Raw genomic sequence first — 18,418 nt, 5'->3', positions numbered from 1 at the left:
ACTAAAAAACATACATTAAATATCCACCAGTAGACACTCAAATGTATTTATGTCCCAGATTTATGATATTCATAGAAGCTCGTTCTTCTGCAGTGAGAGATATAAAATGAGGTGTTTAGCATTTTCACCATGTTAAGCTGCATCTCTGCATACGACCATGGGGACCGCGCAGGGACTGGACACATCTGTAAAGGGAATACTTGGCTCTGGGAGTAATGCATCAACTGAATCAATATTGCACAGAGCTGAGCCGCAGAATGTAGGTCACCTGAGGCTGGGGAATGAGATATTGGCTGTGGAATATTACATTCTTTTGAGTATATGTTCATTGGATTAATAAACCAATAATCTGATTAAAGTGCTGGAGAAATGTTGGCAGACTGGAGTTGACTTCAGTAGGATCTCGGAGAGAAGATTTTCCTGATACAGGGAAAATGGAAGTGACAATTCTTTCTAAATGTACTGGATCCCGAGCACATGTCTGTTGAGCTTGAGCTCTGCTTCAACAGTTTTGAGCTACAGAAGATGAAGTCACAATCATTAGGGAACGGGGGGGAGAACAAGGGTTTTTTTGGATTCAGTTCATTTTTAGTGAAGAGAAATAAATTAATTCGGAAGACAACACGACTGCCAAATACAAGTAGAGACACGTGCTAGAGACACACACACACACACACACACACGCACGCATCATAAATGATGGTTTGGTAGATGTCTTTAATACTGATCTGTTAGGAGGGAAAGGGAAACCCTGGCAGTGACTATATCTGGCTAAGCAAAGCCAAGTTCAGTCAGTTTGCAGTGGTCAGTGGGAAAGCAGTACATTGTGAGCTGAACTGCTGTTGCCTGGTGGAGCATGATTCATTTGAAATAGGAGTAAAAAGCAAAGCTTTTCTCCATGTCTCTCTGGGGCAACTGTCTTGCACATACAAACACACACACACACACACACACACGCACTGACGCACACATACACACGCATGCACACACATGCGCACACACACACACACACACACACGCACGCGCGCACACACGCACACATAAATATGCACATGCACACAAATACACACACACACACATACACACACACACACACACACACACACACACACGACGGACACATCCACCCTGCATTTCTGTTGATGTGCTGTATGTTGGGGCATGCGGACGCAGGCCGAGTCTCTGACAGCAGTAACACAGAGAGCCCCGGGGAGAGTCTGACAGGGGAGGAGTTTGCCTGGAAGTTTGATTCATTACAAGCAGCCCGGCTCCTCTCGCAGTAACGCTCTTCTGAAGAGAGCTACAACAAACTGGGAACGCTAATTAATTACTTTTGCTTTCAATCTCAAAATTGCCCAGGAATACTTGGGGGAAATGAATAGTGAGAGAGTAGAAGAAAAAGGCTCCAAGCGGGAAAAAAAAAAATGACTTCCATGGCACTCTCAACGCACTCTCAGTGCAGCCTGGACATTATTGGTCTGTGTATTAAGTATTACAAACATAGCCTCCACAGAATGCCTCTCCTCATTAAACAAGATGTTGGAGAAGATTCTCGGAGTCTCTGGAGAATTCCCTCAAGCTTCTTATCTATGGGAAAGTTCCTCGAAAGCATATCTTTCCAAACTGGAAAGACATTGTGATTTATAAAGCCAATCATTCTTTTTAGATATATAAAAAACATTAAGCTCTCCATGTCTGTCCATTGAGAAGCAGGGCCTTTAATGGATTCCTGTTTAAAACTAATGCACACTTTGTGTGAAAAATGCCTGGTGTTCTTTTTGTTTCCCTGTAAACCAGCTCCGGGCATTCACCAAAGGGTAGGCTCAAAGTCTGTGCTCAGCTAAACGAAAACCAGCAAATTAGTTCAGCTTCCAACAAATACCATGCACGTATGATGAAATCTGTGGTAAAAAGCGGATCTGAAAGATTACTTTTAGTGTATTTACTTAGTCAACAGACAGTTATTTGAGGCTTTGAGAATGTAATTTTGTCAGTGGGCGAATAGAACAAAAACAAAGCATCCACCAGCGGATGTGATGGCTTGTTTTTTTTTTTTGTTGTTTTTTTTTTTTAAATCCCAAACACTCACGTCATTGCCTGGTAGATGGATTCCACTCCAAACCGCATGGCGAACTCATCCACGATTTCCTGTGAGACGTCGTCAAAGTAAACCTTCCACGCCTCATCACCTTTGACCTCTGGAATCTTCACCACCCCGCTGTTCTTCACCTCCGTCAGGTAATGGAACAGGTTCTGCACAGCAGACGGGCGGTTTACGATCAGTCGATAAACACACACACACAGAACGGGGAAGAATGAGTAAAAAAAAAAAAAAAAGCAGCGTGATTTTGTAGCGGAGGGGTTTGGGGTAAAATTCATTGTGACGTGAGCCCTGACGGGATGGGTCAGCGTTTGCTTTTGCGCGGCCGTACCTCGTGTAAACAGGTGTACTGGCCATGGGGCGGGGCCACTTTCTCCTCCCCCTTCATCTCCACGCTGATCTTTAGTCTGATGGCTCCTGACACCGCAGACTTATCCGTCCTCTTTTCTGTGGAGACAGACGAGTGTGTGTGTGAGTGAGTGTGTATGTGTGTGTGTGAGTGAGTGTGTATGTGTGTGTGTGTGTGTGTGTGTGGGGGGGGGGGGGGGGGGGGGGGGGGGGGTTGGTGAGGGTTGAAAATGATCAGGGGGAAGACTCAAAATTCTCCCCCACAGGCCTTTGTACCATAGCTGCAGTGTCTATTTCATTTCTCTTGCCTGCCCCTCCATCAATAATAGATCAGATCAGGACAGAAGGGGGGGGGGGGCAGAGAGAAATGCAGGTCAGGACCTGGAAACCTTGCAGTCATGTTACAATGCTCCATCACAAGCCTGATTCACTAGAATACGCTGGTAGGGGTCAAACCTCTCTCTCTCTCTCTCTCTATCTATCTCTCCCTCTCTCTCTCTCTCTCCCTTTCCCCTGTCTCTCTCTCTCTCTCTCGCTCCCTCTCTTCCTCTCTTTCTCTCTCCCTCTCTCTCTCTTTCTCTCTCTCTCTCTCTCTCTCTCTCCTCATATCTGTCTCCTCCCAGAATTTAATCCATGTTCTGAGGACGTTCTTTTTCCGGAATAAACGCTTTCAGTGTGAGGCCTTCAGTTTTTGGGTTTTTTTTTAAGAGGGAACGTCATTTGGATCACTTGTGTTGACTGTTGAGGCTGTCAGACCAGCCCTGTCATTAAATTATTTCAAAATTTTTCATATTCACAGAGGAGAACAGATGGAGGCAAATGTCACATTTGGTTTTTGGCCAACGTGACGATCATGAAGCCATGTGTTTGCAAAACGCAGTGTTGCAAAGCAAAACATGAGCATATTTTTGGCACTCCAAAAACAACAGTGTTTTTAATGCTGTCGTAATCCTTTTGTTGTCGTTGTTATTCTAATGTACACATTTTTATTTACAGTAATCAATAGCATATATGTTCTGCATTTTCCATGTTTCAGTAGTCAGTACAGTTCAAATTTAAGAATTGTGGGTTCAGAACACACCACGGTTATACCAAACACTTAGGTTGCACCAAGTACTGAGATAATACCAAACACTGAGATTATGCCAAACACTGAGATTATACCAAACAATGAGATTATGTCAAACACTGAGATTATACCAAACACTGCGATTATACCAAACACTGAGGTTATACCAAACAATGTGTTCTTACCAAACACTGAAGTTACACTAAACACCAAGGTTACGTCAAATACAGCGGAAAAACCAAACACTGAGGTTCTACCAAACTCTGAGGTTTATACCCAAGCAGAACTTACCAAGGTTGTACCAAACATCCATTTCTCCACTAAGCATCCTGACTTCAATGATGGTCTGCCCCAGGAAATCGTCCGACTCCTTTTTGAAATGTTGCTTCACGCGTGACTTGATATCGTCATCCTCATCCCAAACTCTCACCTTTATTCTGTCTGTGGCGTTGTGACACTCGCTGGAACAGAGAAGAGCAGAGAGTCTATATAAAAAAAGAAAAAAAGAAAAGAAAGAAAGAAAGAAAGGAAGGAGGGAAGGAGGGAAGGAAGAAAAAAAAGGGCAAACACTGCCAGGAAGAGATGCTTTCTAAACTGCCATTAAAGGTCACATGCTCCACTGAATCTACAAACAGGGCACTTATTCTCCAGCCTCTAGTCAGCAGGAGGACAGGACAGGAGATTTGTAAAAGAAATCATGATGGTGAAGCCAATGGAGCAAACAGCAGCAGTGCCAAAGCTCTGCTCGACCAGTGGAGCCTCACACAGACTGCCCAGAACTCGCCCCTGTGTCGTTTGGGTGTTTAACATGTCAAAAAAAACAAAGGTAATTCTCGGACTCAGATATTAAGCAAAGGGAAGAAGCCTGAGTGTGCCAACATTTTGCCAGTGTTTTACAGCTAAACTGTACATGAAATGAGGTGTGAGAAAGACTCCCTATAAAATCAGAGAGACTTCATTACCAAAAAAAAAAAAAACAGAAAAGGAAAAAAAACAGCTCTGGATAGAGAGATTTAAAAAACAAAGTGTTATAATTCATTCGTGTCATTTTTGTTATAATTCTGGAGCTGTAACACCAAGATGTCTCCAAACAGCTTGTTTTTGGTATTTAACGCTAACAGTACTAATTAAGCAGGTTAAACAAAGTACCAGGCGTGATTCAGAGGCCCTGTTCACTCTGGCTAAACTGTCTAAAATTATATTCATTAGAGACCTTGTCATCAAAACAGAGGGGAGGTGCTTGTCTGGCTGTCAGACATTTACACTTCGGGGCTGAGGGAAATCTCATAATGAACGTTAAAATGCAAGCTTTTGCCAAAAAAAAAGCAAAAACAACAACAATAACAAAAAAAAACCCATGGCAGAGCAGGTTCCATCTGTTTTCTTAGCTGGCGTGGTTCTTTATGGCCGTGACAGCATGCTGAAACACTGTGACTTACTGCAACCCTACAGCACAAACTAAAGTGACAAGTCTAATGTCCTGGAGGCATCTGTATTGTTATGTATGATTCATCACAGAGAAAAAGTTTGGTTTCGTTTCATGTGCATATTCTCTGTCCATTTTTCTTCCTTTCTTTCTTTTTCTTTCTTTCTTTCTTTCTTTCTTTCTTTCTTTCTTTCTTTTTTTTTTTAGCTTTATGTTTGACAAAATAAATTAGAAGGTGTAGAAAGACATGCGAGAGTTTGGCCTCTCCCACGGTGGCCTGTCAGGAGGCATTGACATCAGCCCCCCCCCCCCACCCCCACCCCCCACCCACGCTATATACAGTCATCCAGAGGAATCCCTGCTTACGCTCAGTGTGTTTCCCACTGAGGAACACTGTGGCTGGAGGAGGGGGTTGGGGGGAGCCTGGGGCAGGCAACTCTGTGCCCACAGATGGATGTCCCTGCTGGGGAGAGAGGTGGGCTCGCAAGGCCTGCCAGATGAAATGAAGGGGCCGACTTATAGGGGGTGGTTGGGTGGGGGTGGTGGGATGGGGGTGGGGTGAGGCATGAGGGGGGGGCGCGATGAGTCACATAGTTTGACATTTCTTTTAAAGATGTATAAAAACACCGGGAATGACTGGACTATATGATGGGAATTTAAAAAAAGCATCTGACTCAACATGTTGATCTGGCTCGTCCCTCACTGAGGGATCCGTGTCTCGTCTCCGTGAATGAGAACTGAGAACAGAAGCGTCTTGACACAGTCTTATTGAAATTTTGGAATTTGTGACACAGGACTTATGGAGAAAAAAGGTGGGGGTACTGCACAACCGCCAACACCGTCGACGGCAAAACGTCCTTAACAAACCGTCTTCACACTGCCAGTGCAGATCCTCTGCAAGATTTTCGTTTTTAAAAGCATCCAACTTGTCTTACGGTTCTTACAGACAGAAACCAGCACAGCGCACAGAAGAGAGCTTGAGAGAGAAGAAGTAGAAGAAGACAGAGAATGGAAAAATAAAAAACGAGTTGTGAACGCGTTTTATGCCTGTGTTGTACAGGAATCAAACACAATGGGGGTAAGATGGAATCCTCTCCCAAAAGCAAAGGTTCCCTTATCCTCCGCTAAGTCCTCAAAATCCTGTGACTCAGTCTCTTTTAAATAACAATGCTATCTCAACAGTTCAATACAAGGAGCTATCCTGGAGAAGAAACGTAGCACTTTCCACTTCTGGGAGAGTGCATACATTACTGACTTTAAGAGGGTAATTCCCTTAGTGTAGAGGATTTTGACAGTGCGCCCTCTGTGGACTGCCAGAGTACTGCCGGCATTGGTAGAAGCGAGGCCCAACTCCTATGAGCCTGTCCCTGTCCATGGTCCTGAATCTGCACCAGTGGACGGTCCTTTCCGTTCCTTTGACATCCAGACTAATTGCAACTCACATAAAATTTTCTCCCTCTCCGTGACTAATTAACACTTAGAAAAGTAGTTGAGAAAAATGTCAAAGCAGATTTAAACTACAGTTATTCATCACCTTAGTGAACAAAGAATGGGGAAACTTATAATACAATTACTCTAATGTCGTTTCATTCCAAAAAAAAAAAAAAAAAGAAAAGAAGAAAAAAAGAACTAGAAGAAAAAACAACAGTTTGGAGGGGGGTTCGGGGGGATTTCTCAGTAAATAATATGAGGCACAGAAAGTTAAGCATTTTAAATCATTGAATCCATCACTTTGCCACCAGCATCACTCATACACGTTGGGAGATTCTAACATCCACATTTCCATTTTCCATTAAGCATGTGCAGAGCAAGGCGCAAACTGAGAGCGAAAAAGAAAAATGGCTAAAATAAATATAACAATGTGACTGTGAGGGTTGGTTTATGTGAGAGCAACTGGCGTACTGTGAACAGATAAGACTCTTTATCACCATTTTATGATCGCTATAAAGTAAATCATCGCAAGCGCTCATTGGGTACTGCAACTCTAAACGCAGTAAAAAAGTACGATCAAAGCATCATGACTTACAAAATTAAGACTCTATCACAGATATGTTTGCGAATAATAGTACAGGCCTGAGGTCAGTTTGTTGCTAAACATTTAAAAGGGCTAATCCAAACTCTGTCTTTTTTTTCAGCTTTCGGTCAGTAGCTGTGCATCAGGTGCTGTTATTTTTATTTATTTATTTTTTTATTTTTTTGGTTCTGGCCTTTTATTTTTCATGTCTTACATGTTAAGAGCTCTGGGATGAATGAAACGATCTAATGGGTTCCAGTTTTGTGGCTCTTTTTTTTTTTTTGCTTTTTTTTTTTGCACCAGTGATAAATGATCTTCTCTAATTGTTACATCCCAACATCTGCCTCTACCGCTGCCTCTACATAGCAAGAGACCGCAGTAAACTTATATCTGAGCAGGGGAAATGCAGATTACAGCAAATTATAGCTTCCTCCCTTGTTTCCTCTGTGTTTAATTGGCCCTCCTGCCCGTGGAGGTATCAGCGGTTGGTGCACAGGGCACAAGACTGGAATGAAAGCATGATCAATGGCCTCCCATGGAAACCCAGGCCAGCAGATGGTCTCCTGTCCTCAATACCATCAATATAGCATTACTCTAAGTGCAGAGAGATACTATCCTCTCACCCTTAAGCCACACTCCGCTGACATACATAACAGCCCACGATATATTGCTCTTTAATTTGCTAAGCAAGCACAAGACTCGATGTCATGGGCTGAGCGCACCTTAAATGGCAGGACATTAGTCTTTCTCAGTGTGTACAGTCTGAGGCGGAAAAAGATCATATGGCCCAGAGGCATCATGTTATCAGAGGACATATATATGTCTTCTGTTCAATATCCATGAACATTACCGATGTCAGAGCGGTCCTGATCACGTTATGGGTGATGCATCCTTTATATGACTACAGCGCAGGACAAATAACAATAAAACACAATTTCACACAAAGCTTCCTATCCTGGCTCGACAGCGTATTCACAGTATACTCAAAGAATATGTCTGTTAGAGGAGAAAAACAAAACGAGAGGACGGTAGACAGGCGGTTTAGTGCTGTTAGACGAGGGCCACTTAAAATGAGGAGTTGATTTTAAGTAGGCGAAAAGACCACCCCCACCCTCCCACCCCCCATCTGACAGCCAACTCAGCTCCTGCAATACAGACAGCACATCCTAGAACAGTAAATTACAACGATGGGTGTTCTATGGAGGACATTTAAAGCTTATGCTAAGGACTGAAAGCCAAACATCTGCATATACTTACTAGAAGGGCGATATGCATATGTACAATAGGCAATATATGAGTTAAAGACTGTAAAATGTACTATGTTGAGTTCATAACGCATCTTATAACAACATTCATAAACGGGGAGGATGCTGAAGATAGGCTGTTTGTAGAGAAAACTAAGGTGCCAAATTCCCTTGCTCTTTCAAATGGATTTAAAGGGAAAAAAAAATAACACAATGATTGTTTTAGCTAACCCTCTGGAGTCTGAGGCCTGTCAGCCACTTGGAGAAAAAAGTATGTCAAATTCACAGATTTAAATTTCAAAACAAGTGCAAGGAACAAAAAAAAATGTCATCTCTAACAACATCTAAATCAGCCATCGAGGCAAGGACCTATAATTCACATAGTGCATAATTAACCAAAATGCCTTCAATCAATAATTATACCAAACAGCGTCACACCACAACAGTGTTAGTTCAGTGATGATCTTGCAATCCATATCTAACAGCCGATCAACCAGTCATTTAGAGGTCAACAGGTTCGATACTGAACAATAACAATGATGTTTATAAGATTATCTGAGGATTACTCTAGAGAGACAGAACGTCAAACTCTATAAGAGCTCTGAATCTCTCTCTCTCTCTCTCTCTCTCTCTATGTTTCTCTCTCTCTCTACCTCTCTCTGCTCTCTTTTCATTGACATTATACCATGTCCAGTGTAAGGGTCACAGGTTCTCCATGGAGAGTCTTTAGAAGGGAAATGAATGGAGGTGAGGCCAAACTCACTCGTCACTCTAATGTGACAACAGGGATGATTCTGGAAGGCTAAAGGATCTACCAGGCAACGTGGATCCCTCCAGGAATACGAAAAGAAATGATGCTATTCTGCCGTGGGGTGGGAGTGGGAATGTGAGGGGGGGGGGGGGTGGTGGTGGTGGTGGTGGTTGAGGGTAAAGAGCCAGCAGGCACACAAATGGTTCTCCATTAGTTTCCTTTCAGAGCCTAACGGCTTGATCTGTGTGGTATGGAGAAACACTTTATGAAATAACGGCACGGAGTGGAGCTGGAGGGTGATTGTAAGAGTGTAACTGGCATACCCTGAAAAAGCCTAACGTGAATGAACAGAGACAAGCAATCACTGGAGTTGTTCATATTTACACGACGAAAGACGATGAAAGCAAAACAGGATGGGAGTTTTGGGTGAGGATAAGAAAAGGAAAAAAAACGCTTTCTGTTATTGGAATGTAGCTTTGACACAACACAACATATAATGACTCACAAGAAGAATTTTTCGTCCCAGACAGGGTTGAGGTTGCCAAAGATGGTTTTGGTTCGGCGTTTGGTCTTGCCGACTTGCACCGTGACGTAGGGGTCGCTGGAACCCGTTTTGTCCTTGGCTTGCAAACCTTGAGCGCACACCACTGACAGCAGAGGAAGAGAGAAAATATCAACTGAGAGTAAGTTCTAGAAAACCAGAAAAAAAAGAGAAATCAAATCTGCACCATTTGAGTGTTTACGAGACCTTATAAAGACCTGAAACCGGCCTGAGTGTCCTTAAATGAACGGCTGCCTTCGGTTTAGAAACTCAGAAGTGAGAGAATCAAAATGATTTGGCTGGTTTTATTAGACGTGCAGTCTGAACAGACACCATAAATTGAAAACATCAGCTCCTGCTATGCAGTGTACTCATTATATGTAATTTGTCTGAGTCAGTGGGAAGTTGGAAGAAGCCAATGCTACTGTTCCACATCAGGCTGGAAGCATTTCTCAGCTCCATATAAGGAAGGAGAGGAGTCGTCATTAAATGTGAATGGGCATTGTGCTAAATTATTCACTCGACATACATCCTGGTGTTGGATAGTGATGGTGACTGGTGCAATATCTAAGAGAAGATGACAGAATTCACATTTGTGGGAAAACGAACGTTGAGAAAGCGAAAAATGAACTTTTTTTTCTTTTTCGTGAGCTGACAACATAAAAGACATCAGATGAAGCATACTCGATTTCTATTTTTTTTTTTTCACTGAACTTTGTTGTCAAGCTGTGAAATAATCAATAGCACTCTGTGTTTATCTAATAAATAATGAAGAACCCATGAGTCAATATATACATTCGAAAATACAGAGAGTCAATGGCGTTTTAGAGATAAATGAAACTGTGGACCGTGTTTCTCTCTCTCTCGCTCTCTCTCTCTCTCTCTCTCCCCCTCCTACTCTTTCTCTGGTGTATTGACACATTGGCAGAAGCACAAGCTTGGCTATAATTTATTGAATCCACAGAGAACTATGTTAAGTGAAGGTACAGATTGGGCTCCAAGACCAAATAAAGACTGAGTTTAGCCTGCCCATATTTGGCCACCCTTACTCTCTGTTCATTTTATTTCTTTCTTTCCTTCTTTATTCTTTTACTGAGGGATTGACAACTTCAGCGTCAGTAATACGTTTTAGCACAGTTTGTGCACTGTCACACACTGAGTACAGTCGATGGAGCGCTGACCTGTGATGGTGATTTTGGCAGACCATTTCGATGTGCCTTCCAGCACGGCCTGTTTTGCCGTCTTCAGATGGGTGTTGAAATCCTCTTTGGAGAGCAGGAACATCTCCTGGATGACCTCAAACACCTCCGGCCGGTTCTTCTCACGGATCTTCATGCGCTCCTTCATGGCCATGATGATGTTCTGTGTTTTGTCTTCGGCTCCATGCTTGGAGCTCTTCTCCACAGCCCCTGTGTTAGAACAAGAATGTGTTTACATGGGCCGGTTACATGAGGATCAGTGTGTGTGTCTGTGTGTGTGTGTCTTTGTGTCTCTTTGTGTGTCTGTGTGTGTGTGTGTATGTATGTGCGCACGCACACGCGCACGTGTGTGTGTGTCTGTGTGTGCCTGTCTGTGTGTGTACATGTGCGTGTGTGTGTGTGTGCGTGTGTATGTATGTATGTGTGCCTCTGTGCGTGTGTGTGTCTCTGTGCGTGTATGTGTGCATGTATCTGTTTGATTGAATGAGACATCAGATCTTGAAGCTATGGTCACTGAGCCCTGTCCTTTTTCTGTGCAGTCAGTTTGCCCCGACAGAACACCAAGTACAAAACAAATTTTTGGGTCTTTTTTTGCAGTGTTAATTGAATCACGATGCCTGTCAGCGAGGTTACAAAGTCAAACTCAAACATCAATCCAAGTGTATCTAATCCCATTTAGAAAAAAACAGGAATAATTCCTCCCTCCCCCCCAAGCATGTGTGTAACAAGACAAGAGCACATTAAAAATGACTTGAATCAAAAGGAGGAATATGCCACATCTGCCGGCAGGAGCTAGAGTATATCTTACACATTTGCAGTCAGAAAAAAACCCCCATCGAGATAAATGGTGTAGAATATCATCCAAATAGCAGAAAATGCAATATTTTATTCTTCCTTTTAGTCTTTTTTTTTCCTCTTCTCTTTCGATGACAGCCTGTCTGACTGAAGAATAGACTGACTCTGAGTCAAAGCACACTGTGTGTATGTGAGCAAATCATAATGGGAATATATACTGAGAGCCCAGGTCAGAAGGTCATCTTTAGTGAAATAAACTCGACTTCACTGCAGACAGCTGCCTCCAGCTGTACAGAGGTAGAGATAATAACTAACAGTTATATGATATTAGTCTGGTGCACCAATGTGAAGTACACAGTTAAAGCAAACTGAGATTATGTCTGCATATTTTTTTCCCTGATTGTCCTCTTATCTACACACACTTTGATGCAGCAGAAAGTACAGTGTATTTATGGCTTATTTTAACAGATACACCACTCTGACAACATACTGGACAATCAGCAACGTCATAGAAAGTATATCCATATGTAGATATATACTTATATTTATGGTGATAGATAGATAGATAGATAGATAGAGAGAGAGAGAGAGAGAGAGAGAGAGAGAGGGAGATTTGTATATGCAGAAGTTCAGGGGTTACACTACCATGACACTAGACCAGACCACTGCTGCAGTCAGCCCAGAGAAGATCTCTCTCTCTCTCTCTCTCTCTCTCTCTCTCTCTCTCGCTCTCTCTCTCTGTCTCACTCTGCTCTGCCTCTGGGCATTTGATTTGAGAGTTAATTCTCACTGTGTTCTTCCTCGTTAGGCCGAGCTCTTTAATTCAGTATCTCATTGAAAGCAAGTGTTGCTTCCTCTTTCACTTCTTAGCAGATGGCCATTATCCACAGATCACTCCCTGGGCAAAACGTCCAGAGGGGGGCTGGGGGGGTCACACTCACGCTGGAGACAGTCGGCGTTCAGGAGGTCCTGGCACTTTTCGTGGCATTTCACTCCGCACTCGGTACAGCGCATGCCCTGTCGGGCGATGCCCCATAGCAGACCCTCACACTCGTGGCAGTAGGTGGGCGCGGTCGCTGTCCACACCTCAAAGTTGTGTGGCGTGGTGGATGAAATCGGGTAGATTAAGGCCTGCAACGTTTTTCTGAGCACATGCATTTTCTGAAACAAACAAACAAACAGACAAAAAAGGACAAGCGTGTGACGGATGTGGAAAATAACCGACGACCTCTTGAAACAACCCCAAAAACCACTCTGAGAGAAATAATGTCCGACGTCCAAAATACCAGAATTTCTGTGCATACATAGATAATACGAGACAGCAAAACCAACCACACGAGAAAAATAAAGGAAAAAAAAAAATCTAAAACAGCATATTTTCTCAGTCGCAACACTAAACACTCATATTGTGTAAACTGCATTATTGTTCCCTGGCAGTGAATAATGGTTGGACTTATGTGCTTTGATTCCCAGAGAAATCCCCAACCTCATCCTATGGTGAATTCTTTTGAATTGCTTTGTGACGAAAAAACACATTGTAACCTCACAGGACTAAGGTCAAGTGGTTACAGACCTCATTTGCAGTGTGTGAATGAATCTCTGGAGGCAATGTAATTACTTTCAGGCTTGTTTTTCTGTTTTTTCCAAACGCATTCAGTCAAGAAGTCCAACAATTAACTGGTTTGCGATTGACTACATTTGCCACTGATTTACTGTTTAACTAATTTGCTCCCTCAACCATTTATTTTGTTGTGACACTGTATCGTGGACGGTTTTGAAGGATGTGTAACAGGCACTGGTGTAATAGCTACCGGGTGCCGAAGTCAGACATTTTTATTGAACCCAACAAGCATCAAATTTTCCATCAAGCGGAGATTAGTGTGACATTCCACAACATGGAAATGCCATCAATCTCACAAACAAAACAAAACAAAACAAAAAAAAAAAAAAACAGAACGCAAAGCTCGAATGACAAACCGCTGTGCCTGTCAACAAGTTTCAGATGCAGCAGCAGGTTCCGTGCCCCGCGTCAGCAGCGTCTTTACGGACAGAACGTGTAACGATTTCTGTTTCTTTCTTTGCGTGCTGGACTTCAGTCTCCACACTCAGCTGTAACCCATTTCTGTGCCTTATAAAATAATGAAAGAGCTATATCCATATTGTGTGTTTGGTGTAAAGAACTAACCCCAAAACATTTCATTTGTTCCTTTTGGGGCCTGTTGTTTACTGTTTAAAGCTGAACTATTTGAACACAGAGGTAATGAAGATGTCGGGCCGTCAGGGGCATCAGCTGAAAGAGGGAAATCAATGACCAACCATAAAATCGCATTTTACAGCAGCTGCTCTGCAGTCAAAAGGAGAGAGAGAGAGAGAGAGAGAGAGAGAGAGAGAGAGAGAGAGAGAGGAGGATTGATAAAATAAGAAAAATACAGCTCGCAAAGACGTGCCCTGTCAAGTGATTTCACTGCTTTCCCCGCCTGACCTGCACTTTCACTTAAACTTTTATTATATCAAGAAATCCCCTGTAGTCCTTACACTAAAATACTGTTCTGTCTCCTGAAGTGTGGAAGGATTCAGCGACAGGCAGAGAAAATATCGTCTCATGAAAAATGGCAGATCTTTGGGAGAGACCTTTGGGAGAGACCTTGAAACCCTGAAAGACATCTTGAATATGTGTTCTATAATATTAATTACATAGCTCACAACTCAAAACGAAAAATATGTGAATGGTTCCCTTTTGTGTGTGTGTGTGTGTGTGTGTGTATTTGCATGGGCACACAACACATTTGCAAAGGGACCACCATAGTCAGGTTATAACCACATGTTCTCAACACATGACAGCAAAATCACAAATGAAACATCAAGCTGTCCTGTGGAATTAGGAATGACTTCCCATTTAATCCAGAGGAACTTCAGATGAACCAGATGTCAGTGTGTTATCCGCTGACTTCATTACTTGGCCAGTCGCCAGAGCGAAAAACCCTTTCCATGAGATTTACAGCATTGGAACGATTCAACATGCCAGCCGTATTGCTCCTACACACAACCACTGCTCTCTCTTTCTTTCTCTCTCTCACACACACACACACACACACACAAACACACACACATACACTCTCAAATAAAAACCCCTCGTACTCGAAAAATGGCTTACCACGGTTAAAGCTCAGGCTTTCAGGAATAAAAACATCTATTAAAGTCAACCGAAAACGACCACTCTGCCATCGCTTTTATTTGACATGTCTTGTTAGTCCTGGTACTGTAAAGGATCTTTCCCTCAAAGCTCAGTATTTGTTTTTCATTTTTTTTCCTCTTCTTTTTCACCTGTATGTGCTTTGCATTCTGTTTTCTCAAAGTAAATGCGCCCAAGTCAACAAGTCTATTTCTCTCTCTCCCTCCGAAATGCAAAGAAGAAAACAGTTAGGGGATGATGTTTCGAATGTCCAGAATGTCTAGCACAGACAGAGTCAGATCTGCATGCACCCCCCCCCCCCCCCCCCCCCCCACTCTTCTCACGTACTTAAACTGTCACGCGCGGTAGAAGTCGCCCTAAATTTCTGACACATGTTTCACCCTTCTGCAGAAGCTGTTAAAACTAGTGGTTAGCGTTTGACAGAAAACTATATCATCATCATCGTCCTCGTCATCATCGTCACCATCACTATCTCTCTTGCTGACATCTGCATGTTATCCTATGCAGTCTGTTCATCTTAGTGGAAAGCCTGAAATGTCCCTTCCACGACTCAGCAATGCAATCTCACAAACATCTGCCCACGTTTTTTTTTTTTTCCTGTGTTCAGACGTTGAATACTAGAACAGAAAAGAGGTCGTGCACAGAAAAACCGAAGCAAACAGTCACGCTGATTCAAAACGCTATGCACGAGTTATCAAAGTCATCACAATTATCAGTGTGCAATTTTTAGTTGATGGTGAGTCCAGCCCATTGCAGTCAGAGCTGCATTGCCTGTAGCAGTCAGAGCTGTGCTGCTGATATGTGGTTGTTCTTGCCATGGAATTTGGGTCAAACATGAAAAGGTATTTCAGTATGATACCGGGCGCGTTCTGATTCTCCCATCACGTGTTCAGACAGCACACTTCGGCCGGTCCACGGAAATGCTCGTTTGAGCTCGATTAAGCCTGGACCCGGGACGGCGGTGTTGTTTTACAACACATGCATCCTTTTCGCAAAGCGTTCTGTTTTTGAAAAGAGTTGTAGTCTTGTGACTACGGCGAGAGCGTGATGTAAGATCGCTCTTCACTTCGTCAGCTCTCTTCAGCATATGGCTGCGTTTGCCACGACACATTGGCCTGAGATCTCACACAGGGATTTTCTCTGCTGTACTTAACATAGCAAATAACACTCAAACATCTGCTCAGCCTACTTAAAAAAAACCGCTCCGCAACTGACAGCGCGAGTCAGCGTGCCCGAGCATCCATAGCACGACCGCACCAAGAACCGTCAAAAACCAAACCAAACCAAACCAAACCAAACCAATCCAAACCAATCCAAACCAAACCAAACCAAACCAAACCAAACCAGTCCAAACCAAACCAAACCAATCCAATCCAATCCAATCCAATCCAAACCAATCCAATCCAATCCAAACCAATCCAAACCAGTCCAAACCAAACCACCTCCAGCTTCTCCACTTGCCTGTTTGTCTCACCAAACAAGACAGGTGCACAAACAGTGCACACAGCAATACCATGTGTCAAGATCTACTCTCATTTCTTAACAGAGGGCAGTGTTTAGTAGATAGATAAACACACAGACAGATAGATATATAGATAGATAGATAGATAGACAGACAGACAGACAGATAGATAGACAGACAGACAGAAAGACAGATAGATAGATAGACAGACAGACAGACAGACAGAAAGATAGATAGATAGATAGATAGATAGATAGATAGATAGATAGATAGATAGATAGATAGATAGACAGACAGACAGACTGACAGAATTACAGAAAGACAGATAGACAGATAGACAGACAGACAGAAAGATTGATAGATAGATAGATAGATAGATAGATAGATAGATAGATAGATAGATAGATAGATAGATAGATAGACTGACAGAAAGACAGATAGATAGATAGATAGACAGACAGACAGACAGCCAGACAGACAGGTGTGAGTCAGACTGGTCGTGTGCCCTGATTTCAGATATTATGTTACTGAGCTATTTGCCTCTCATCAGCCTCTCTTTTATTTATACAGCGGACTGCCATCAATTAATGCAGGCAGCTTTGGAGGTCAGCGAGAAGGAAGACTGATCCTCTCCTCATTGATTAAGGCTTTTGCTTCTCTGGCTTCCCTGCAGTTTGACAAAGTGCAGGGTCTATAATTAAAAGCATATCACTGTCTAAATAAGGAGACAAGCTCATCTCCCAAAAACTATCCTAACAACACTCATATATATATATATATATATATATATATATATATATACCTCCACCGCAATGTGGTTACATTTTCCAAAACAGGAGTTGGATAAAGTGAGCTGTTCCTCTCGTAAGAGGCATTACAGTAAAGTTCTCTCTGATTGATCTGCAGCCTGTGAATAATTCACAACTCATTCACCGACACAGAGAGCTATATCATTTAAGAGCGCTGAAGACAGAAGCAGAGGAGACATAGCAGAGAGCTACGGCGTTTAGGAGCATTCACCACACAGGCAGAGAGCCGCCAGGTTTAACCGTGGGAGTCCGAGTGAGTTTGAATGGGTCCAGTATCCCCCGCTCAGCCCAGTCACGCTGCCTCTATGCACGGCACATTCGATTAGTCACGCGTGGCTGCCTCCCATTAGCCGGGCAATGACGGACGTGAGCGTGATTTGTGCACACGTGCTGCTGTGCGCATGGCAACACTCACCAGGTCCTCGTTGTTTAAGGTAGATCTGTTCACCAGGGCAAAGGAGACGCCTGCCTTTCGAGCAGCCAAGGTCTGTGTGAGAGAGAGAGAGAGAGAGAGAGAGAGAGAGAGAGAGGAAGAAACATCTTGTTAATGTTTTTCATATCTCAAGCTGATTTGTCTTTGGATTTTTACTATAAATAAGAAAACAAATAAATAACAGAAAGCATCTTGATCGATACTTTTCTTTATTCTAATGTTGGTTTAGGTTCTTTCTCTAGATTTTGTCATAATAGTTCTTCTCAAGAATAGCACAGTCACAGTGCCACGTATTCAAGGCTGAAACACTTTCATTAAAAGTAGTTTAAAACCATATGGAATTCCGGTTAATTGCTTTTGTTCTCAGACCTGTATTGTTTTTTAGTGAAGAGGATGCCATTTTTCAGTTTTGTTTTTCTTTTCTTTTCTTTTCTTTTTTTTCCTATTTTGAGAAGCTTCATTCAAAAAAAAAATCAGCAGATTCATATCCACAGTACTGTCTTTTTTGAGATATACAAGCACGTTTAATACTTTAATCATTTTAATACTTGCTTGTATAGCCTATCTCAAAGAAACACACTGTGAATAAGACAGACACAAAACAAAACAGAGTGGTTAAAACAAGTGGTTCATTCTGCCTTGAAAACATTCACTCAGTCGCTTTTAGTGTAAGCTTAAAGAGATAGAGCTTTGAAGCTCACAGGTGACTTATTGCAACACCAAAGGACAAAAAATGAAATCTTTATATTCTATAATGTATATAATCGTTTAAGACTGAATGCATAGTGGACTCTGAATTGAGTCTGTGATGTCACTGAAATATCCTTTCAGACAAGTTGAAAGACTGGCTGTGTTAGAGTTTACTTGCTCTTTATTTAGCATCATAACTGAAACAATCTTTAGATGCCTTCATGTGTTTCCAGCAGTAATCAAAGGAATGAGTCTTGTTCTAACTTGCTTGCATCTTGTAGAAAAGAAAAATTAGCTTTTTACAGCAGTGTGATTTGCTAAGCATTTCTTAGTCGGCAGTGAA

At 42.5% G+C, this 18,418-nt stretch overlaps 1 protein-coding gene across 1 annotated transcript in view; it reads right to left on the bottom strand.

Annotated features, from left to right (window-relative positions):
- Positions 1-18,418, bottom strand: part of unc13c (unc-13 homolog C (C. elegans)) — a 94,436-nt gene that overhangs the window by 60,779 nt on the left and 15,239 nt on the right. Inside the window, exons 8-14 of the mRNA XM_030794108.1 lie at positions 17,368-17,439; positions 12,430-12,649; positions 10,676-10,903; positions 9,459-9,600; positions 3,810-3,979; positions 2,433-2,548; positions 2,090-2,253 (exon numbers count right to left, since the gene is read on the bottom strand). Coding sequence (XP_030649968.1) covers positions 2,090-2,253; positions 2,433-2,548; positions 3,810-3,979; positions 9,459-9,600; positions 10,676-10,903; positions 12,430-12,649; positions 17,368-17,439 — 1,112 coding nt within the window. The remainder of the gene's footprint in view (positions 1-2,089; positions 2,254-2,432; positions 2,549-3,809; positions 3,980-9,458; positions 9,601-10,675; positions 10,904-12,429; positions 12,650-17,367; positions 17,440-18,418) is intronic.

The sequence above is a fragment of the Chanos chanos genome, chromosome 2, assembly GCF_902362185.1.
Source record: "Chanos chanos chromosome 2, fChaCha1.1, whole genome shotgun sequence".
In the NCBI taxonomy this organism is placed as follows: Eukaryota; Metazoa; Chordata; class Actinopteri; order Gonorynchiformes; family Chanidae; genus Chanos; species Chanos chanos.
The sequence above is the reverse complement of the archived record's forward strand: the minus strand, read 5'-3'. Positions and strand labels throughout refer to the sequence as shown.